The sequence below is a fragment of the Pseudopodoces humilis genome, chromosome 4, assembly GCF_049639895.1.
Source record: "Pseudopodoces humilis isolate 2021_Gansu_Grassland_sample_001 chromosome 4, ASM4963989v1, whole genome shotgun sequence".
NCBI classification, from domain to species: domain Eukaryota; kingdom Metazoa; phylum Chordata; class Aves; order Passeriformes; family Paridae; genus Pseudopodoces; species Pseudopodoces humilis.
In genome coordinates this window covers 31,884,867-31,908,665 of record NC_142203.1, presented here as the reverse complement: position 1 = coordinate 31,908,665, position 23,799 = coordinate 31,884,867, and the positions used below count along the sequence as shown (strand labels likewise).

Here is a 23,799-nt window from a genome sequence, read left to right as displayed (position 1 = left end):
TGTTAAGCGCAAACAGGCAGAAAACTTCTCATTTTCTAGAGAGGGTCAGGAAAGCAATCTTGTGGGTGATGCCAAAGGTAAAAATGCAATGCAAAGACTGGAGGATGCAGCAGATGCAGCAAGGCTACTAAGCTGGTGTGCAGAGTGTTCAGGGGGTACAACAGGTGGTGAACAAAGCCAAACTCTGGCACCACAGGTTTTGTGACATGCAGAAAAATTCTTGCGCCCTAGTCCGAAAATACAAAATTAATATGTTTGGCTCTTTCGTCTTTCCTCACCTGAGGAAACAGAGATTCTGTCAGAATGCATTTGTCTGAATTCTCATCCAGGCAAAATCTTTATACAGGCTGGAGTAAGGAACCATCCAAGCTGGTTTCCTACTCCAGCCTGTATCTAGCTTTTAGAGGCCCAGCCTAGCAGTAATAAAAGTTTTTGTTCAGTTTTAGCAACTAATTCACTGTCAAGCATTTGGAGAAACAACACTACCTCTTTCTGCCTTAACTTCCTCATCTATCCATTCTTCTGACTTGACAATGACCAGGATATATCCTACAAGACTTGATATTCATCCAAAAAGATTTAATAAACTTTTAGATAGGAAATGCTATTGTCTTTGATACTGCTTCTCCCCCAAATTTTCATATCTTTAGGACACAGTCTCTGTATTGTTGATGTTAAAACACTTTCTGTCTCTTCAGTTGTATGACTGCCACCCCATCTCATTGTTGTATCTGTGCAGAGACAGACTGACACATCTAGATACTCATTATTCTTGCTTTATTGTCCTATTGCTTAATAATAGAAGGAGGCACAATCAAGAAGACAGCAGAGGAAAGAAACATTTTTTAACTGGATTTTAAAATGTTAAATAGGACCAGGAAGTTAGAGTAAAAAAAAAAAAATAGTGCCATCCTTATTTCTTGTAGTGGAACCAGTCAAAATTATTTCCTGTTTGAAACCTAGATGAATTTTATTTGAGCATATGGTCCTCTTGACTTCTGTGCAGAGCTGTGAGAGCTGGTTTGTAATGGCACTGGATGTTTGGTATGAGTCTGAACTCTTTGTGTGGAGTCTAGATGTTGCACTGCTATTGGGCTGTGATATTGGCAGCTATTGAGCAGAAGAACCCAAAGGCAGATGGTTCATAATGTCTAAGAGATACTGAGGCCTTATCATCTCATGAAGATTGATAAGGGGAAAGAAACCATCCTAGGAAAAGTACAGTGCTATGTTTTAGGATGGCTCCACAGACATCATAATGCCATGTTCTGGTCAGAATATCTTTATGGATCAAAAGAAGAGGAGAAGCAAACAACAATACACCCCAAATCTCTTCATCTGCAGAAGAAGAAGACTGGAGTCAATGTTGAGTGCTGTTCAAAACCCTGTCTGCAGAGTATCTTGTGCAGATCCCATGTGTGCATGGGTGTGCACTCGGGCTGCAATCCTGTGCAGTCTGGGCTGGGAAAGTAGCCCTGGCCCTTTGTCTGCAGATTCAAGGAAGCAGATGAGATGAGCCTATGAGCTTCTGTCACTGATGAAAGCTGACCCCATGGCCTGGGGAGAGCAAGGGTGTAGCAGCTAGCTTGACTGCTTCTCAGGTGTGGAGGGGAAGTGGCCTGGGAGATTCATACAAGTCCTGCTTTGGATCTTGCATTTTTTAGTGATGGCTTAAGTGTCCCTGTCTGTCTATAGGAAGGCTACAGGCCTCATGAAATGTCAAAGCTAATTCTAGCAAATGCCTCTGAAGCTTAAAAAATGAGGCTTTGGTTTAAAATAGTTGCAGATAGTCACGGTAATTAAGTAGGAGTGCTGACCACCACCGGAAGGCAAATAAACAGGGTGAAGTAGCTTCAGTGCATGTGCTAGGGTCAGGGGATGAATGGGTTGTCTTGCCAATGGTTTGGCACATATGGCTCAGAACCCGGTCTTTAATCTTCACATGGTGAAGAGATATCCTTAGGAAAGAACTTTCTCCCCAGGAACTTCCCTCCTAAATGTTTTTACATGTATTCAGTATTAAACCCACAGACCAATGGAGGGTTCCATTTCCTTTGATTGTTCTGGTTTGGGTTTGTTTTCTGCACAACACAGTGTTTGACTGAATTTCAGCCTCAAGCAGAGATCTGGTTCAGCTGTGGTACTGTCCATCTGCTCCAAGTTAAGCATGCTTCCAAGAACCCTCCTGGCTTGGAGGAACAAGTTGGTTTATGTCCCTGGTAACTCACTCACTTGAAAGACACCACAGTGATGAGAAAAATTTGTTTTATGTCATCATAGTGGGTGCAGTGGAGGTAATTTGGCCTGTTTTTGTAGTACATCTTTAACACAGGATTTAGGGAGTAATCCTGTGGTCATTGAAATTCTGGACAGAACTGTCAGTGGAAAGAGTGCAAATCAGATCCAGACTGGCTAAGAAAGTTACATAGCATTTCCAGCAGAGATGTTCATGGTGCCTGATAAGGTTTGGGCAGTGTTTCAGCTCTTCAAGATCACCTGCCTGACAAAGTGAGGTGCAATAGCTGTGACTAAAGGCAGTTATTAGTCCCTCCCCCACTCAAAAATGCTGTTTCAGCAAATAAATTCCGCATTTAGACTTGTCAAGCTAGAGTTGTGCCATGTCTTGGAATAAGTAGAAAGCACATTTATTGGCTCTTTTAAATTTATCTTCTTTAATCCTGATGAAGAAGCGTAGGCATTTCCTTCAGTATTTAGTGGGGAGAAAGAAAAATCCCAGTTGACAGAAAGCAAAGCAAGTGCTGACAAAAAGAAAATTACCCATGAAAATAGAGCTAGAATAAAAACTTAATTTCAGCTCTGCTACACTTGATGGGCTGACAAGAAACAAGAATCTTTACAGTCAAGTAAAGGATAATCACTGACAGGCTCATATGTGGTCTCTTGAGAGAGATCAGGGCTAATCCAGAATTGCATGAAACTTTCTCAGTATGCTGTTTCTTTGGTTTTCTTGGGACATTTTGCAGTTAGTGAAACAAACTGTCTATGTTACAAGATCTGAGCTTTAAACACCTTGAGGCAGGGATGGCCATTAGTTGTGCAAGTCTGTATAGCAAATAACTCAGCAGGATGTGCAGTGGCTCGCTGCTGAGCAAGGACACATTCAAGTGCTTCTCAGAAGGCAGGTCTGAAAGGGTTGGAAAATACATGGCAATTCTGTGGTGCCACAAATGACTGATCTGACCTTCACCACGCCAAAGAAAAATTCCACCCCACTGAAGTCAGTATCCTGAAAAACACCAAAAATTGTTTTCCCTTGTGCTGGAGCTCCCAGGATGCACTCTGTGGCTCTGTTGCTGCCTCAGTAAATGCAAGCAACGTCCATGATGTATTTACCTGGTTTAAAAAAAAAAAAAAAAGTCACCTTACATACTGTTAAGGCCACAGTTTGTAACAAGTTACTGTTGCATACATATTGTCTTAAACTCTGACATGCTTGCTCATATTTTTTACAGCAAGTTACAAAACCAGGAGAAAATAAGTGTTATCTCTTGGAAAACTCCTCTCGGCTTTGTGGAAAATCCTTAATTACAGATGCTAAAAAATGAGGATAGCTTTTCTCCCCCAAAGACATCCTGGAAAAAAGAGCTAATTTAATGGATAAACGGATTTAATGCATATCTAAATGGTTTAAATTTCCTTCAGTTGTTCCAAAGCAAAGCTATCCTGATATTTCCTGGAAGACATCAGAAATATACCTATGTAAAACAAAGATTTTACAAATTTTGGAGCCTTCCTGAGGGGCCCAGTCTTTCCAGCTGCTTCCCAGATGGATGCTTATGTGCACAGGAGTAGGGTTAATCCAAGTTTTCAGGAGTGATTTCTCCTGCACCTTTCCTCCAGCCCAGTAAAGGGCTTGAGAAGGGAGTGCAAAGCAAATAGGGACTGTTGCATCCCTCCTTTTCAAGACCCAAACAGCTTTTCTTCTGCCAGTAGGGCTGAGGGCCATATATAGGCTAGAAGTGGAGCTCCAGTTCCCACAGAGAGAGAGGGACTAAATCCCTATTTACTGAATTTTATAAAATTATGCATTAATCACATTTATTTTTTCTATACTTTTTATTTTTTCCTTCCAACATTATGAACTACTAACTGACTAACTCACACTACTTTTTACTATTTTGTTAGCACTTTATTCTCACATTTTAAATAGTTTGGGGTTTGATTGCACTCTTATAAAAATACTTTCAGATCGGGAAAAGCAGTTTGTGAACTGTCATTTAACTCCTTGCAGCCTGGCTTCAAAGGATCCTCTCCTTTATTTCAAAAATGCTGGGGCTTAGCACAATTCAGAGCTCCCTGTTACGGTCATGTACTTTCTCTTCACCTCCTTTCAATGTCAGAGAGATTTATTTTTGTTTAGTTTTCTGTCTCCATTCAAACTGAGATAACTATTATTAAGATGCATTTGGAGAACAGAATTCCTCTCTTTTCTGTTTATTTTTTGGCTTTTAGCTAAGTATGCTTGATAATTATGTGTAACCACTTCACTTTGTAATATATTCCCCATATTTCCCTTCCAGCTGACCTAACACTTTCATACAGTAACATACTACAAAGTTCACTAACCCTTTTTTATCTAGAGGCATAATTGGGACTCTGTGTTCATAAATCTCTGAAATCCACATCAATCCTTCTAAACAAACTTCCTTTCAAATGCAGATACAGTACTTTTTCTCAACTTGATGAAAAAAGCTCCTTTACTCTTTTATTATGTGCTTTATGATATGTGTTTAATAATGTTAAAAGAGAAATACTCTTGCTTAAACGTCATGGTCTTTAAAATCAGTTTTGAATTCGTGTTCAACAGTGGGTGAATCAGAGCTGACCTGCCTGTTAAAGGACTGTGAATGTAATTCTGTCCTGAACTCTCTGCAAACCTCTTTTGTGGTCTTTCACTCAAGGTTCACTGTGCTGGGCTGTATGAGGTGGCTTTCTTTCCCACTGCAGGTTAATGTTAGATAACAAAGGCAGATGCATAATCTGGAGGTCTCTCAGGCATGTGTGTGCTGTGTCACATGTACACATGGATGCATGCCATCCCAATTAGCACGTGCAGGAGCTTTGGACTGTGATGCTTTGCAGATCTGTCATCAGTAACATGCACTTGAGGAGACTTGTGCCTCTGACAGCCTGTCACTTCCACATAAACGCTTTTACGGCCTGGGAAACTAACTGAAGTTAAGCATCAGATGATGTACAAAAAAAAAAAAAAAAAAAAAAAAGGTAAAAAAGACAGCAAGAAAGATGCAGCCTGTTTCTGCACAACACAGTTCAGGTCACCTCCTGACCCCACCTGTAGGCATACCTAAAGCTTGGGATGTGAGTGTGAGCAACTGCTTGTGCATGACAGCTGCTTCAACAAACTGCTCAAACTACGCTGCTGTAAGAGACACAGCTCCTTCAATTACCTTGAATTAAGTACCAACAATTGACAATTCAGGACACAGACTCTCCATGGTCCAAGGTCCTGATCCAGAAAAGCATTTAAGTGCGTGCTTGTTTAACCTTTCTGTACAATGTTCATAAGCACATGCTTAGATGTAAGAACATTTTGAAGTCCTATTGAATTATTTTTGCAAGGGACTGGAATAAACAAATCCTGGCCATGCTACAGACAGAAATTGTTAAATAAAAATGCTGGGTTTATCTCTTAGGTTTCTGCTAATAGAGCTAGGGTGTGGCTTTCTACTGAAACGTTGTAGCACAAGTAAAAATTACTTTGGAAGTCTCTTTAAGACACTGCCTTTGTCTTTTCTTGTTCCCTATTTTTCATTAGCAGTTCACCACAAAGAATGCATTTCCCACCAATTCAAAAATAAGGCCAAGCAGCGTGTTAATCTGTATTGCCTGTAGGCCTGTGAGCGTTATTTCAGAAAGCACTGTAATGTATTTTGCTACTTTAAAACTAAAAGCAAATCAAATAGTGACACAGAAGGTACCTAATCAGTCTGCCAGCACACCTCTCTGACATGAAACGTTTATTCTTGTTCTCTATGGATTGATCAGGGTACTGTATGAATGCTAATTCATGAATGCAAGAAGCTCTGGCTTTCATGCCCAGACATACATATGACCAAATGTGTGTCTGGCTTACAGCATTCCAGGGCAAAGAAAATGTTGTTGTTATGTTTTATACTGGGCTGTTAAGACTGATGTCCAGAAAAGCTGCTTGACTATCTGTGACTGGTGGGAAAACTCACTATTTGAAGTTCCGGTGTTAAATCAGGGTTCTTTTTTGGGGGACAGATGAAGAAAGAGGTACTATCTGCACTTCTTGCTCTGATTATTAAAGGAGGACTTGAATGGCTGGCAAAATGCTAGTAGTGTTTTTGCCTGCTGTATAAATAAAATAAAATAAAATAAAACAAAACAATTTATTACTATTATTATTATTAATAATAATAGTAATAGTAGTAGTAGTAATTAATAGTAATAGTACTGGTAATAGTAATAGTAATAGCAATAGTAATAGTAATAGTACTGGTAATAGTAATAGTAATAGTAATAGTAATAGTAATAGTAATAGTAATAGTAATAGTAATAGTAATAGTAATAGTTTGGGACAACTACTACTATTAATTGCATAAATGCCATATCCTTGGTCATATCATGCTCTTTGCACTAAATGGTTGACATGGCCTAAGAAAAGATGATGTATTATTCCAGAATAATTCTCCTCATCAAAATCCACAAGATTCAGATATAAAGTAATGCACATAAAAGAAGGCAAAACAATGAAGGGTTTTGGCTCTGCCTACTTTCTTCTGGAGGTGGTTAATTTGCACCAAAAAAAAGCAGAACTTCTTTCTTTGAGCTGAAGGAAAGTTTGCCATGGACTCTCAACCAGAATTTAACTTTGGAACAGATATCTGGATTTCTGGGGTAGAAAAAGATGTGTTTACAAGTACGAATGTGGGAAAGCTAAAGAGACAGTAACTATCTGAGTCTGCAAACAGCCAGAAATGCTTGTCTTTGTTGCTTTATGTATTGTATTTTCATATACACAGCTTTGGAAGGAATGGTCCACATTAATAAAGAAATTACAGTGGCATTTTAAGACCAAGGGTAGGTCAGGACCACCAGCAATTAAAAAAAAAAAAAAAAAGCAAACTCAAATCAGAAGAAATGTCATTCAGCCCCTCAGGACAGTGAGCACAATGATCACTACTAAGGTAGAAATTGTAAAAATACTATTACTATATACTGTATATGACTAATATATTAATACAGTATATATTGCTAATATAATAGTATACATTACTAGTATATACTATATTAATAGGTAACATGATATGTAATCATACTGAGAAAAGATGGAAAAATTCATCATAGAGAAAGAGCGGCATAAAAGGAACACCTTATTCTTCTACTTAAACAAAAAGATACTGCTTTGTAGAATGGCATGCCTTTTACCTTTCATTTGACCTCTACTGTCTTTTTATTCAAGCCTTCAATAGATTCTGGCTTTGTTGTTGGGAAATAATTAAAACAAGTAGTAATGATTCAGGAAGGATTTTTCCATACAATAACACCATACACTTTAGTCAGAGATCGTTAGCAGTTTAACTTTAAAGGTTTACCCAGTTTAAGCCTTAAAAGTGCCAACAGTTTTGCTATATATGAATTAGTTACATATGCCATAATAAAATTATCATGAGGAGACTATTGAATATTTTGAGAGCTATGAAGGCTTATTCTTTTAATTTGCACTGGCTTAAAACCTGGTACATTTCTGGATTTTCTCGATATTTTAAAGACTGTGCTTAACAGCAAGGTGTACTTTTGTGAAGATTTAAACACTAGCCTCTTCGGCAGGAACTGTATTGTATTACATTACAGGCAGGCTGAAATGTATTACAGACTGATACATTCTTCAGCATATTTTTGGTCGTATAAGGATCACACTTGACCATGGTACTGATAGCGCCAAGGTCACAGGTTCGATCCCTGTGTATGCCACTCACTGAAGAGTTGGACTCAACTCTTGCCCTTGCGGGTCCTTCCAATTCAGACTATTCGGTGATGCTGTGAACACTGCTTGTGCAAAGCACACTGGACGCACAACTTTGGAACGGCCGCCCATTAAACAAGAAGTCAAAATAATTCAAGCCGACGGACAATAAAAAAGCTTGTGAAGAACCACAATATTCCATTTTACATTCACTTGAGGAGAGCCGTATGAAGGGCAGGGACACAAGCGGGCAGGCCCAGGGCGGACAGGGAGCGGTGCTGCGCTCCCCGCTCACCGAGGGCTGCGGGACGGGGGCGCGGCCGCCCCAGCCCCTCGGGGCCAGGAGAAGTCCCTGCGTGGCACTGCGGGACCCCCCCGCTGCCCCCTCACTGCCCGCCCCGCTGCCACGGGCCCCGCGCCCTCCCCTTCCTCCCCCGCCCCGCTGGGGACCTTTTAAGAGGAGGGGGCAGAGACGGGAGGGCTTGGCCGGGGGACGGGGCTGCTCCTGCGAGAGCTCTGGGGTCGAGTCGGACGGCCAAAACCAAAAACTAACAGGGAGGAGGAAGAAAAGAAAAAAAAAAAAAAATAAAGAGGCAAAAGAAGTAAAAAAAAAAAAAAAATAGTAAAACGGGAGGTGCGGAAGCAGGGAAAGGTGGGGGGACAAACCAGAAACCACAGGGGACGCGGTCTGCAGGCTGCGCTCAGAGCGGGGATGGTGCGCCCCGGCGGGCTGTGCCGCCTGCTGCTGCTGCTGCTGCTGCAGGGCTCCCTCCTCCTGCTGGCCACAGCCCGGCACGGCCGCGCCGCCGCCTGCCCGCTCCGCAGAAAGGTAAGCGCCGCCCGGGGTGCGCTCCTGCCCGGGGTGCGCTCCTGCCCGGGGTGCGCTCCTGCCCGGGGTGCGCTCCTGCCCGGGGTGCGCTCCTGCCCGGGGTGCGCTCCTGCCCGGGGTGCGCTCCTGCCCGGGGTGCGCTCCTGCCCGGGGTGCGCTCCTGCCCGGGGTGCGCTGCCGGCCGCCCCTCCCCGCGTCGGCAGCGGGGGACGCGGGCTCAGTCCCCTCGGGGTGCGGTGACGGGAGGGGGCGGCGTGCCGGGGCCGCCCCGGCCGCTGCGGCTCGGTCCCCTCTGTCAGGCGGGCGCGGTGCGCCGAGCTCGGGCGGCAAGCGCTCGGCAGCGGCGCCGCGGCTGCCCGGGACTGTGCAGCCATCCCTGGGTGCTGACGGAAGAGCGTGACGGGGGAGGAGGACTCCGGGATGAACCCCAGCAGGATCTTTTGCCTATGCTGAGTAGGACGAGCTGCGCTGCTCGCCAGGAGACGGACTGGCCGGGAGTGATTTGCTGCCATCATCCCATGCAGGGGTACCGCCTAGTCCCACTTAGGAATGCCGAGCGTGCTGGAACAGATTCGGACTTGCAAATGGCCATTTGGCGTGAAAACACGGTGACACGTTATGTGAGGTTTTGGTCGTCTCCTAAACTCAGCAGCTTGAGTGCAGTAGCCAGGAGCAGTGTACACTGACTTAGTTCCGGTGGGTGGTTAGCACGGCAGAGGATCCCTGCTGCAGATTAGGGGTGATATTATGGCCAGTGTGAAGCTTGTGTAGATGTGTCTGTCCTTTCTCTGAAAAATCAGAAAAAGTCGTTCTCGTTGAAGCTTCTAAGATAAAAGTACCAAAAATCATGTAGGAAAAGCCTTCTTGAACTTACTTTGTGTTAACAGGCCATCTGTGCTGTCTGTTGGCATCTACTTGGACCTGACGTACTTCTGGGATATGTGTACCGCCACCTCACCTTCCCTCCCAGGCAGGGTTAACTCCGCCACCACAGCTCTTAAGGAAACTGGAAGCCCTTAGAAGTAAGTGTAGACCTGCTGCACTGGGGAGTGCCAAAGCCACAGCAGGCTCACTGCAGGGTAGGTGTGAGAAAGTTTTGCAGCTGAGGAAGGTCTGCTCTAAGACTTTCCTCCACTCTTTCGCCTGCTCCTGCACCTACATGTAGCCATTGCTCTCGGGGTCTTTCTGCCTCTGTGAGCATGCTGGTTCCCCAGAATATCTTCTCCTAGGATTTAGGACATTATGGACTCAGCCATATGCCAAGCTGCATGTGCTTCACTGGAGGTGTCTGCCTGAGCTTGAGTTAAACAGAGCCTAGCACTGCCTTGTGGGATGGTGTCTTTACAATTTCCTTGGAACCAGTTTGTCGGCTGGATTTGTAGGTGGCCAGCTGTGACACTGCCATAAAGCCAGGTCAAGCCTTTGGAGTGGGTGCCCCCTTTTCCTTGAAGGCATAAGGTGCAAAAGCCTGTGGGCTGGTACGAGACTACTGCAAGGAGCTAGTTGAGAACGAGGACAAAGAGGACAGCTCCTCTGAGCAGAAGTCGTATTTGTGGAAATGGATAACTTCACAGGTTGGGTGGGACATGCAGGAAGTTCTTCTCAGGAATTGAATTGAATGGACTTCTGCCAGTTGCTAGCAAGACTGGAGGTGCAATGTGTTAATGGTAGGTAATTATCTGCTGATTACTCTGTCATTAAAATGTGAGACCACCTGTAGTTCTGGAAGAGGCAGGCCGTTTCCGAGGGTCATTAGGACAGTGGTAATAACCACACTGTCTAGGAATGGCAGTGTCTGCCTTATTTACAAATCTCTTGAGTTTATCCTTATGAATATTTACATGAACTCCTTAGGAAAAATATACTGTCTTGTTCCTGCATCACCACGGATGGCTTTTTAATTTACTTAAGTTCTTTATAGGATTCCTTTTCTTACCTCTCTCAGACAGGTCTTTCTTCTTTTTGTCAGGTTGCCTCAGTCTCTGCCATGAAAAAAAGTATGTGTGCAGGAATGAACCTGCGGTACTTCAGAGGGCTTTCTCATTATGAATCCAAATTATAGTTAAGCTACAATCAATAATGTGCCTTATCATTCTCGAAAAAAAGACGTTGAAAACAGTTAATTTAAAATAAAGTATGCTGGAATCTTTTTGGGTTGTATTCCAGATACTAGGTAATATGGTCTGGTACTTCTTTCTTTTTGCTTAACATTGGAGTGTATTGGAAAAATCAAAGCCAGAAATCAGGGATTAATTGTGACTGCTTGGAGTTGTAGTTGGTTAGTAATTTATGATGTATTTTTTCTGATAGAGGGCCAGTTAATTTATATGGCTACTTTTCCCCATATATGCTCTTCAGCAGAGCAAGTAATTTGTCTGTTCTTAACCTGTAGCTTTTTAGTTAAAAACTTTATTTTTAATTTCTGGCACTTTGGATGTGTTCTTTTAGTTGCTGTAGCCAGTGCAGTGTTTATCCCCAAGTGAATTCTGCTTTAAATCTTAATCTTAGTTTGAGAGTGTCAGTAATGCAGCTGGGCAAAAGCTCAAGATAAGTAATATTAAAAATGGGGCTAGTATTTTTGTGTGCATTATCACAGTTGCATGGGCATGTAATAGGTGAGTAAAATCTTTGCTTCAATTAGGTATAAAGGAACATGACAAGATAGGACGCCAGGATAGATAAGAGAGAGGGAGGAAGCCATATAGGGAGGGTTATAGGGCTGCCTGCTTGGGTGATATATTGCATGCCATGTGCTTTGGCTTCTGTAGCAAGCAAGAAAAATAAGGCATGAGAATATTGTGGACTGAGAAACAGTGCAGTTCTGGGCTGAGGTTTGAAAGGTGTGGTGGTGAGGTCAAGTGGTGAATGTTAGGGGTCCTGAAAGACAGTGAAGCTACGGAGGGCACATACCTGCACAGCGAGGTATACAGGTTGTGCTTTGAAACGTGTAGTTTACATAGGTGAGAAAGAAGATGGAAGGAAGCAGAACTCATGTAGAAGGGAGCAGACCAAGTGTAGATTGTCCTTGTCTGGAGTTCCCATCCAGTTCTTCAGTCTCTAGACAGCAGATTTCCTTTCCCTCTGAGTCTTCATTCCCTGCATCACTACAGCCTTTCTGTCTTTTCTGTTTAGTTTTTTATCTCCCATGTTCTTCTAGATGTTGGGAATGCTGTCACTAGATGAATTCTTTGTTCCTCCTGGTGTTTTTCTGAATTGTTTTCTGGAGGTTTGCCAATTTTGCTTTCGTTAGTACATCATTCAGCCCAATTTGAGCTAGTTTCTCTGAAAAAAAAAAAAAGACACTTTCTCTGATTTTCTTTGGCACTTCTCTTCCAGAAGAATCATTGCTGCCTCGATTGATGTATGATATCTGACAAACACAGTAGTATTTGTGTATTTGAAGACCACAGGTTGCATCCTCTAATGGATCTATAAATAGTGCTGCAAAAGCAGGCTGTTAGTGCTAGTTAAAATGAGCAAAATCTGAGGCTTGGGGCTTTTTAATCAAAAAACAGGAACCTCATCTCCCAAGGAAATAAATGCCCTTGATGTGCACCATGCTTTTCCAGATTTTTGCAGTGGCTGACACCATTGTTCTGTCATGTTGGGGAAGTGTTGTCTGTCCCTATGTGTCCCTGTTGCACCTCAGTGGATAGTGGAGTTTGTCCCCTGTGCAGCCTTGGTTGAGAAGGAGGCTTTCCAAGTCTTGTGGTTGGGAGTGGACCCCACAAGTCCCAGTGCATTCTCTGTGCAGTGTCAGCTTTTTCACCTGGGGAGGTAAGGCAGAGGAGGAGGAGGAGGCACCCTGCCGTAGTGCTGAGCATTCAGAAATACCTTGATCTCATGATTCCTTGGACCTTTGTGTGGCAGCAAGTTGGGAGACCTGTTTCTCTTGTGAGAGTGCTGCTCTTTCCCCTTGCTCAGGGCTTTTCCCGTGATGAGTAATGCATTGAGTACCACCTGAAAATCGTAGTGGAGACAGAAATACATATCTATGTGTCTTCATCTATTTATGAACCTTTTCGTTGCTACATGCTGCTGGAACTGAAATTCCTCGAGCTGTACAGCCCAGCTGCCGTAAGCCTCCAGGACAACACTAGGACTGTAAATTGTTTGTTTTAAAGCAACTTTTTTTTGTTGCAGCAGCTGTGTTAAAGGATCTTACTGCAAAGGAAAATTGCGCTGTAGCACTTTCATCTACTGTGTGCTCTCAGGGAAGAGAGGTGCTGCAGTGATGGTGTATGGTGTGATGCTGAACAAGCTTCGGCACTGCTCCTGTGCTATTTCATAGCTAAGAGCACTGTTTAACAGCTTCCCTTTTATGGTATTGGGTTGAGATTATATCCTTGCTTTTCTCTCTGTGAAGCTGCATTGAGACATGTGAGAGAGAGCTCCAGGAGGTGGGCAGGGAGATTGGAGTGCCTGAAGGTACAGTGGGGAAACAGACTTGCTCAGGCACACCAAGGGCTTTGCCCTTTCCCCACTCACACAGAGCAGTAACAGGAGGCTGTTTGCAGGGGTCTGGCACAGAGGCAGAGCAGTGGTGGGATTCCAGTCTCCACTTCGGAAGGAAATGGAAATGCCAAAGGGGTGTGAGGCACTAGCATGTCCGGAGCAGCTGTAGTGGCCCCTGTTGGAGGGAGAGTGATCTTTGTGAGTTCCTCCTGTACCATCATTTGCTGGTGCCCAGAAACTGATTCTGGGGTCTGGGGAGTTTCCCATCAGTGGTGGGAAACTGAGGTTTCTCTGTCCCCTCGTGCTTGCTCCAAGCTTTCTCTGAAGGAAGGTCTGAGTGGTGCTTAGGGTGATTTCTTAAGTTCATGACTACTCCTTTTGACATGCAAGTGCCAGCAAGAGTGCTCAGCTGCTCTGCTTTGTAATGTCGGGGTCTGGAGAACTGTGTGAAAATTTCTGTTATGTCTCAGCCTGCTGTCCTTCTGCCTGTGCTACAGGCTCTTTAAAGGAAGACTTCATGTACTCTGTGCCTGATGGCCTGTTTTATTTCTTCAGAAGTACCACTGGTAGCTGGCAGTATTACTCTGCTTTCAGTATCTGATTAGGAAAGTCGTGGGGATAAGCAGAGAAAAAAAAAGAGTATAATGCCAAGTCTTTCTAGCTAGGCTGTGCACAGTCCAGAGCAGTGCTAATGATCATGTTAAAATCTGATACCAGTCATCTGGGCTTGAGCCTTCTTGCTGGATTTATTGAGGAGCTGAAAAGCTGGCTGGTGACCATGTGTTCTGTACAATTCCTTGGAGTCATAGCTGGTTTTGTGCACTCCCACATACATGATCAGACTTGTGTGAAGAGAAGGAGAATTGACCTCTTAACCTCATGCCTGTCCCAGGTGCCTCCTCTGTCTTTATACTTGCAGGAGATAGAAAGCAGCAGTTCTGATCCTTCCTCCATGCTGCCTGACCACTACTTCCAGTTAATTTCTCACCACAGTAGCATGCCCTTCCATTTTCCCCTTCTGACTAATGTCGGGGGAGAGCCCTGTGTCATCTTCCCTCTTGTTTTACATATTAATTTTCCCAAATTCTTCCCAGGTCTATGTTAATTTTTACTCACCTGTTGCCCTGTATCTTTTTATACCCCCTGGTGCTCTTCATGTTTGTTCTCCCTTCTTCCTATGGTCTTCAGGAGAGTTTTTGTGCTACGTAATTTAAGTGTGCATTCCATGTCCTGTAGGATTTGGAGTTGTAGAATGGTGTTGCCAGGGTCTGAAGTATTCTTCAGACTCTTGATATGCTGCAGAACAGTCTGAAGAGCCCTTTGGAATATATTTGGCTTGTACAATGCTCTTGGGGCTCTCCTGTGCAGCTCCAGGAATTGGACTTCAATGATCCCTTGTATCCCTTTCAGCTCAGGCTATTCTGTATTCTATCATCCATGCAGGTGAAGTGGACTACAGAAAGTGGTAGCACTTTGCTGAAGTGCTGCCTGATCTGTGGCCTGGTTTTGATGTACAGAGCTGGTGGAGAAGGTTGTCTGGGATGAGCTGTTGCAGAGCAGTCTTTAAGATTAACCTTTCTGACCCTGAGTCTTTAGGGTCAGAAATTTATAGGCAACGTGCTTCCAGTAGATTCCTCCCAGCAGCCTGTTCTGCTTTTGGCAGTCAGGCAAGCTTCTTAGATCAGCCCACATGCACAGTTAGCCCCAGTGCTGAGGTTAGAGTTATCTGCTGGCTCATGACTGACCAGATGTTCGAGTGCATCTGGAAGCCTGTTCTCTTACTTAGACATGCAAAGGCTACCTCTTCCTGTCTGTGCAGACAGACACCGCTTGTGCCCATTGCTCCAGTAAGTACTGCTGCACAGTGGGGTGATGTGGGTGATGAAAGCTGTGCCTGCTGCTGGTGTAAAGTGAGTTGGAAGGATTCAAGCAGGATCCATGTTGTCCCATCTGCTCTTCTGTCCCATGGGAACACCACAACCCTGCATCGAGGTATCTCAGGTGATGCTGTGAGGTGTATTTTCCAACAGAACAAATTTAAATCTGATTCTGACTTCCTGATGGCTGTGGGTTTTGGGACATTATAAAAGCTAATTTAAAAACAAACATGTTTTTTTTTCATTCCTCTGTGTTTACAAGTGTATACCCTGATACCACAGGCCAAGTTTGACCTGCAGAAAAATGTTTTCACTTATTTTCCAAGGTATTGCATGCTCTTCTCTGATACTCAAAAATGAGTACTGGACTGTGAGGGGTCTTTTCTGGGTGTCTGTCTGCCACGTGCAAAACTTTATTTCTGCCTGCTCCAGCAACTCTGCCTGCCAGCTGTGTTTTGTGTTACTCATTTTCTTGGTGTCTTGTTGTGGTATTACCCCAGCTGTCCACCAAGCACCGCACTCATTAAATTCCCATTCCATGCAGGAGAGGTTGTGAGAGAGCACTGGAAGGGTAAAAGTGTTGGATTCAGATAATGACAGCTTAGTAGCTAAAGCAAAAGTCATGCACACAAGCAAAGCAAAACAAGGAATTCATTCACCACTTCCTGGGGCAGGCAGGTGTTCAGCCATTCCCAGGAAAGCAGGCTCCATCATGCATAGCAGTGTCTTGTGAAGACAAATCCCATCATTCTGAATGTCCCTTCTCCTCTCCCCTCCCCACCCTCCCTGTTTTTTTTGTGCTGAGCATAATGCCATATGGTATGGAATATTGCTAGGGTCTGCTCTCCTGGCTCTATCCCCTCCCAGTACCTTGTGCACCCTCAGCATGCATGCTCGCAGTCATACAGCAGGGAGAAAAGGCCTTGACTCTGTGCAAGCACTGCTCAGCAGTAACAAAAACGTCTCTATATTATCAGCACCATTTTCAGCACAAATTCAAAACTCATACCAGCTGCTGTGAAGAAAATGAACTCCACCCCAACCAAAACCAGCATGCTCAAAGTGGGAAGTTCACCCGTGATGCTGTGCCACCTTCTGACTGTCACAGCAGTTTCTTTGATGAAACGTGCATTGCTGTGCTGAAATGAGAGATAAAAGTGATAGAAATCTTGCTGTCCTGCTTTGCTTCAGCCAAGTGATGCCAGTTTTTGACTTGATGAATGGCAGAAGTTGGGTAAGTGTTGTGCTTGAATCATAGTGTGCTAGGCCTGTGCTCTGCTGCTGCTTTTGGCAGATACCCAGATAATGTATCAGGTGATGCTACTGTTGAGAGGATGTAATGTTACCTTTCAGGAGGAGAAAGCCAATGCCAATATCCTTATGTTTTTATTTAATGAAAGTGGAATTTTTACTGCAGGACCTGAGAAAAACAATGGTCAAAGAGGACTTTATGTGAGCAAAGTCACTTTAGGAAAAGTCCATGCTGGCAAGCTGCTGAGCCAGGTGACCCACTGGCTTGGCACCATGTTTTCCTTAAGCCCTCTGCTGCAGTGGCCTGGCGTAAATGTGTGTGTACTTACTCAGCTGTGTCTCCCTCTCTCCCAGCAAAATGAGCTGAACTCCTTCCTGTGGACAATCAAGAGAGATCCCCCATCTTATTTCTTTGGCACCATCCATGTCCCATACACGCGTGTCTGGGATTTCATCCCAGAGAACTCCAAGAAAGCCTTCCAGCAGAGCCACATCGTGTACTTTGAGCTGGATCTCACTGATCCCTACACTATCTCGGCTCTCACCAGCTGCCAACTCCTGCCACAGGGGAAGAACCTCCAAGATGTGCTGCCCCATGACATCTACCGCCGGCTGAAGCGGCACCTGGAGTATGTCAAGCTCATGATGCCATCCTGGATGACCCCAGATCAGCGGGGCAAAGGGCTGTACGCTGACTACCTCTTCAATGCCATTGCTGGCAACTGGGAGCGGAAGAGGCCGGTCTGGGTGATGCTGATGGTGAACTCCCTGACAGAGGTAGACATCAAGTCACGAGGTGTGCCCGTCCTGGATCTGTTCCTGGCCCAGGAAGCGGAGCGGCTGAGGAAGCAAACGGGCGCTGTGGAGAAAGTAGAAGAGCAGTGCCACCCGCTCAATGGGCTGAACTTCTCCCAGGTGAGGCGGAGTGGTGTGCTGGGTGCCAGGCTAGCTGCTGAGCTGGATATCGCAGCAGCAACAGCATGGGCTGGGGCATGGGGTAAGTGCTTTCTACCCAGAGACTTGTGTCTGCTCCCTGCAGCCCCTGCCTTTGCCGGCATCTTCAGGAGAATTTGCTAGCACAGGAGATCAGGCCAGAAATGAATTCATCCAAGCTCGGCCTGGGAAGACCCCCTGATTTCTTCCTTGGGTATGTTAAACCCTCAGAGACACTGGACCTTTTGGATGTGCTTTCTGACCCTGTCTGGGCTGCCCTGCAGGAGCTCAGGACAGGCTGGGCCTCAATGTCCAAACTTGTTTTCGTAATAGCAAGTTAAAAAGAAAGGTGTGATTACTTGGGGAAAGCAGGGGTGCTGTGAGTAGTGCTGAGAAGTAATTGCTGGTTGGAAAGCAACACAGTGAATATCTTGATGCCCTCAGAAATAGGGGCCCAACATCCACACTGGTAAAAGGGAAAAGTTGTTTTTTTTGTGTTTGTTGGTTTTGATTTTTTTCCCTTCCTTTGTTACCAGGGAAGGGTCAGCACAGCACAGCTTTCTTCAGGGAGCTTCACAGACTAGTACAGGCCCTTGTGCAAATGCTGTTGTATTTGCAAACCTGTTGGAGTTCAGCACTGTGGTTCATGCAGCAGAATGACCTCTATGTTGTCCATGTGTTGGATGAGATGCTCCTCTCTGAATAAAATACACCAGGCAGTAATGTCTGTTGTTGTCTCTGCCCAGTGGGATCACAGGCATAATGTTGCTCTCTGATGTGTGGTACCTTCACTGCAGGGCAGTGCTAGTTTGGGGAGTGGAAGTGGCATTTGCTTAGGAATAATCAAGACCTGCATTTTGCAGTATGCCTTAGTAGCATAAGACGGGAGGACCTTTAGTCATAGGGCTGGGGAGTTTTGATTGATGCCCTGCTCTCACCCCTGCATCCTGAAGCCTGTCCTGTCACTGATGCACAGTTTGGAAGGGAAGGAGGAGAAGGGAGGGCAGGGACAGCAGCTCAGAACAAATGCCTGAAGTGTCTGAATGCTGCTACCCCAGACTGCGATGGTGGGGGGACCATGGTGCAGGGAATGCACAACAGCTCATCACTTGAGCAGTCTTTAACTGCAGGCAGTTCTCTTTTCCATTGTTTGGAGCTGGCAACCTCATTTGCATCTCCAATCTTTTGCTTAACAGCGTGGTTTGAATCCTTATGCTGTTGCTCTTTGCTCCCAGCTAACCTGGGAATAGTCTGGGAAGTCCCTTCTTTTCCACCACTTACCTGGTTGAGGATTTATAGATATTATCGCCCATGTTTTTCTTTTGCTGGCATTGCCCCTAAAGTTTATCATGATAGAAGTGGAGGCATGGGCATTTTTCTCCACTGCCTTGTAAGAAAGTGGTAGAGAGACTGAGAAATTTTGATTGCAAATCATGCCCCTGCTAAGCTCATGTAAGTGTTGTCTCTTAGGCCTTCACAGCTTTCCTCAAAAAGCAGCTGGTTTTGTGCTGTTCTGCAGATGGGATAAATACCAAGTAATCCATGAAGCTGCATGGGCAAGGGACACAGAGCTGCAACATCCAGAATTGCCCAACCTTCTGACAAGGCCAGAGAGACAAAAACTGCAGGAGCAACTTACCTCTAGTTGGGAAAATCATACCCCGTGGTTGCCCCGCGGGGAGTGGAGGTGTGCATTTGCATCACGAAGGCTGCAGCTCCTCCCATGCCTGCTCACTTCCCGGGGAGGGAGTGTATGTACTGTTCCTTGACTGGAGCAGCTACAGCACTGCAAATTCACACCTCCACTGCTGCCCACTACTAGATTTCCAATGCAGCCAGCTCAAGGAGAAGGAGAACCAGAGGTAGATGATTTCTGTGCTTCTGAGCCAATTTCATGGCTATTTCAGAAACTGACTTGTGAACTCTTGTGGTTGGCAATCATTTAAGTCTTTGACTTCGGAGCTTTCTTGTCTGTTTGTTCAGGCAATAGAGTTAATTAGGTGTTTAATAGAAACCAGACAAAGAGTTTGAAATAGGCTCTTTGAAAATTATTTTCTTTGGTGTGATGTTCTTTGCAAACTCCCAGTACTGGGCTGCTTCTGTGACTGCTTTTCAAACAAGCAAACACACAGGCATGACTTAGAAATTTATGTTGGGAAAAGTGGAACAAAACCCATAAGGAATAGTCTAACACTGTACAAGAAATATAATAGAATCACAGAATGGCCTGAGTTGGAAGGGACCTCAAAGATCACTTAGTTCCATCCCTTCTGCGATGGGCATGGACACCTTTCACTAAGACCAGGTTTCTCAGAACCCCATCCAACCTGGCCTTGAACACTTCCAGGGATGGGGCATCCACAGCTTCTCTGGACAACCTATGCCACTGCCTTACCACTCTCACAGTAAAGAATTTCTTCCTAATATTTGGTCTAAACCCACTGTCTTTCACTCTGAAGCCATTCCCCTTTGTCCCTTGTAAAAAGTCTTTTTTGTGGGCTTCCTTCCTATCCTGGAAGGTGCATTATAGGTCACCCCGAAGCCTTCTCTTTTTCAGGATGAACAATTGTCTCAGCCTTTTCCTATAGGAGATGTGCTCCTTTCTTTTAATCCATCTTGGTGGTCTCCTTTGAACCTATTCTAACATCTGTGGTGCTGGGCCCCCAGAGCTGGATGCAGGGTTCCAGGTGGGGTCTCACCAGAGCAGAGCAGAGGGGCAGAATCCCCTCCCTCCCCTGCTGCCCACGCTGCTTTGGATGCAGCCCAGGACACGTTTGGCTCTCTGGGCTGGGAGTGCCCATGGCTGGATCATGTCCAGCCTCTCACCCAGCAGCACTCCCACGGCCTTCTCACAGGGCTGCTTTTGACCTGTTCATCCCCAGCCTGTGCTGATGCTGGGGGTTGACGCAGGTGCAGCACGAGTCATTAAGTCTTGTTAAACTGCATGAGATTCCTGTGGACCCATTTGTCAGGCTTACCAAGGTCCCTCTGGATGTCATCTAGGGAGATGTTTTTTTTCTTACAGCAGAACTACAGAGAGCTTATTTACTTAGCAGAGAAACAAGGTCAGTGTTTTCAGTTTGTTTCTGCAAGGGTTTGCTCTTTCTTTCACATCACAAATTATTCTTCTGGCTGGTAAGGCAGACTCCCAAGCCACTTCCAAACCATACACTGTTAATAGCTAGGTCTCTGTTCTGATCCATTCCATTGAACAAGGCCTTGTTGGTATATGTTATTGCAGGTGAAGGTCTGGAACAATTTATTATTGTCTACCTGGGCACAGTGCTCTGTAACTGCAAAGTACAGGCAAACCCGTATTAGTAACTTCCTTCTCCTTATGAAGAGGGAACAGTGAAAAAAAAACAAACCAAAAAAAACACCAAAAATGCACACAACAGCCAACAGTGCCTGTCAAGTGGCTCATTTTCCTTGGCTTTTTGTACCAAAGGCTTTTGGTTTATGACTCTCTTATTTTACCTGCCAAGTCTCTCTGTTCTTGCTCAGTTCAGGCTGCTGCCCACATTGCCAAATCATAAAAGTATCATTTCTGTTCAGTATACAATGATGTGTACACAATCTGTGAAATACTTTACTGCCTTCTCAATCCCTCTTGTTCCAAGTTCTGTGCAACTTCAGGAATATGTAAAGACTACTTTGTCTCCATGCCATGGCATTTATTTTTCTTCTTTCATGCTGTTTCCATCCTAGTCTGTTTTACAGACTTGTTCTGCCACTCCACCTTCTTAGTGGGTAGTGCCTCTCTTGTTGCAATACCCTGCATAGGTCCCATTCCTATCTGTGTCTGGGCTTTTTAACTGTGTACGATCTGCCACTGCTGACTTCCAGCATGGAGTCAGTCTTTCCCAGCTGTTCCTTTCCAGTTATGCATATGCTTACATGTTTGCTTTATTGGGGGCATTACCGCTCCAGCCCAAAACAGTTTTGCTGCTGGCTTCAGTAGTGTCAAGAACATCAGTTTAAGACTGGCTCAGAAGACAAGCAAGTGTTGTTTCTTGTACTGTTCCAGGCACTTGCTTTGGTGCATTAAGGTGGTGTCCAAGATGGTATTCCTCGCAAACTGGTCTCAGCTTGAACACAAGAAGTTTAGACTTAGGTCCCTTTGTATGGACCCATGGCTAAGTGTGTAAACACTGTCCAGCCATCACTACTTCCTAGCCATGACCCTGGCCAGTTTGGCTTCTCCAGTACTGGGACACTTGGTGAAAGATTCTATTACCTGTTCTTGATTTAAGAATTGTTTTCCCACATGACTTTCTTGTGGTCATGCCTTGTCACAGCATTCTTCCTAACTGAGCGTCTGAATACATTGCTGCATATTCAGACATAGTCTTTAAAGACTTGGGACACAATAGGAAGCCAGTACCCAAAAGGGGCTGACTGCTCATGAAATCCTGTCTCCAAATCTGGCACTGAACACTTGAAAGTCTTGTCATTTCCATCTTTCAGCCAGTCCCTCATGTAGCTCATTACAGATAGGAAATGGAGCAAAGTTTTCTACATTGATCATTTTGTATTAATTAGGACATTATGTGTTTATTTTTCTACTCAAAGAATAACCTTTGCAAGCAGGAAAGTGCTGAGAGATTCTTGCTTTTCCCAGCACTTCCAGGTTCTGGATCACTAACTTAAATGTCTCAACTATGTGAGAGCTGTAGACTCCTGCTTTGCAAATACAGCCCTTCTGACATAATAGCAGCATAATTTTTGCTGCTTAAACCCTGTACCCACTTGGGTGAAAGGACCACCCTTGATTACCCCTTGTAAAAAGTTATTATTTAGGAAAAGCCTGTATTTGTGGGGAAAGTAGGAAGCAAAGACACCATTGCTTCGTTACATGGTTTATTAGTTGGTTTGGATTTTTTCCTGTTCTCAGGGAGTTAGAAGTGATGTCTTGAAACCTTTGAGGTGCAAAAGGTACAATATGAAATTGGTGAGATTTGTGCTAGTCTTCTGATTTCAAGTAAAGGAGGTTTTTGCTGTACTTGGTTGGTCAGTTACAATAGTTGTCTTTAATTTCTGGGATGATGAGGCCAGATTTGGCAGTGTTTCCATTCACAAGATCTTGGTTTAGGCTCATCTTTGACAATGACAGTAATTGAGATTCTAAAAGAGGAAAAAAGCAAGGAAAGGCACAAAATCTGAAAAGAGATTAAATTCTGTAGTTTAGGTCCAAATTTGGAGCACAGAAAGGCAAAGAGCCATTACTTGATGAAGGAGCTGACAGAGGAGCAGACCATTTTATTGCTAAACAAGTTGGATGGGACACTGCTTGCAGTAATCTGCTGCCCCACAGGTGTAACTTCCAGGCTTGTTAGGACCAGCCTTCTTTCCTCAGGGGATGGGAACATCAGGGTTTGGTGCGCATGAACTGGAGCTGGAACAACTCAAGTGATCCTATTTGCATCTTTGGCTGCTGTAGTCTGTGACCTAGATTTGTTTTTGGTTTTGGTTTATATGTAGACAAACCTGCAGACTCCACTTCTAGCTGTCAAGGATGGGGAATGGGCTGGCTGATGGGAATGAAAATAACTAAGGCTTTGCATATCCATTGAAATAATTATAGTTTAATTAAGACCTTTTTACCTGTCTGGGAATTGTAGGGTTCTTTCCTCAGTGAAAGTGGCATACAGTGATGATAGGCTGTTTCTGCCTTCAGAAGGGTGGGGAGTTTGTTTCAAACAGTCTGGGCTTTGTGGCAGGGCTTTGAAATCCCTTGCACTTGCACTCTGTATGCCTGTCAGCTAGCTGGATTTTGCCATCAAATATGTCCTTAGCTCAGCATATTACACAGCAGAAACAGAAGATGTCAGGTGGCAAATGTGGCTTCTTCTTGTCCTTGCTGCTTCCAAGGAGGTTCCTTGCAAGTGTCAGTTTTACGGTGTGAGCATGCCTGTGCACTTCCCTTTTCACTCAGTGAGCAAAGGCTGGGCGATGAAATGTATGCACTGCTCTGAGCTCTCCTGTGACTGGGTTATCCTGCTAACTTCTAGCAAGTGCACTAGACTGGGTTATCCTGCTGTCTGCTGGCAGGTAGTGCTGAGCCCGTGGGCTGGTTGGCAGGTGCACTGCATGTCACTTGAGATCCTCCAGCTCTGGGTGAGGGCACTGTTGCTGCAGAGGAGCATAGCCCTGTCAGCAGGCTGAGGGGTGCCAGGCATCAGTGGCCACTCAAGGTAACACACAGAAGCTCTGAGCTGAAGGCTTTTTGGAAAAGCTCAGCCAAAAGTAAGGAGTGTGTAGCAGGGCAGTGATAATGGCCTTGGTGTAATCAGCTGTTGAGGAGTTGGGTGCCCTTGTGCAAAACTTTGTTCTGCACATTCTCAAGTTTTGACAGAGTTACAGTGATGGATCATGGTGGTCTGATGCTGTGGCTCTGTCAGATGCCTGATCCCAAGAGCTTAGTACTTACTGCCATTACAGAACCCAAAGCGTGGGACTGTAGCTGCCAGCTTTTCCCTTGG

The 23,799-nt window shown here is 44.7% G+C and overlaps 1 protein-coding gene across 2 annotated transcripts in view; it reads left to right on the top strand.

Moving 5' to 3' along the window:
* The first annotated feature begins 8,684 nt into the window (after window positions 1-8,684).
* LOC102112642 (metalloprotease TIKI1-like) overlaps window positions 8,685-23,799 on the top strand; it is a 79,016-nt gene continuing 63,901 nt past the window's right edge. Inside the window, exons 1-2 of one of the 2 annotated variants that reach the window (XM_088054198.1) lie at window positions 8,685-8,801; window positions 16,739-17,299. In XM_088054198.1, the coding sequence (XP_087910324.1) occupies window positions 8,685-8,801; window positions 16,739-17,299 (678 nt within the window). Of the gene's footprint in view, window positions 8,802-16,297; window positions 16,368-16,738; window positions 17,300-23,799 lie in introns of those variants that run through there. The other variant, XM_014259640.2, reaches the window with a different exon arrangement.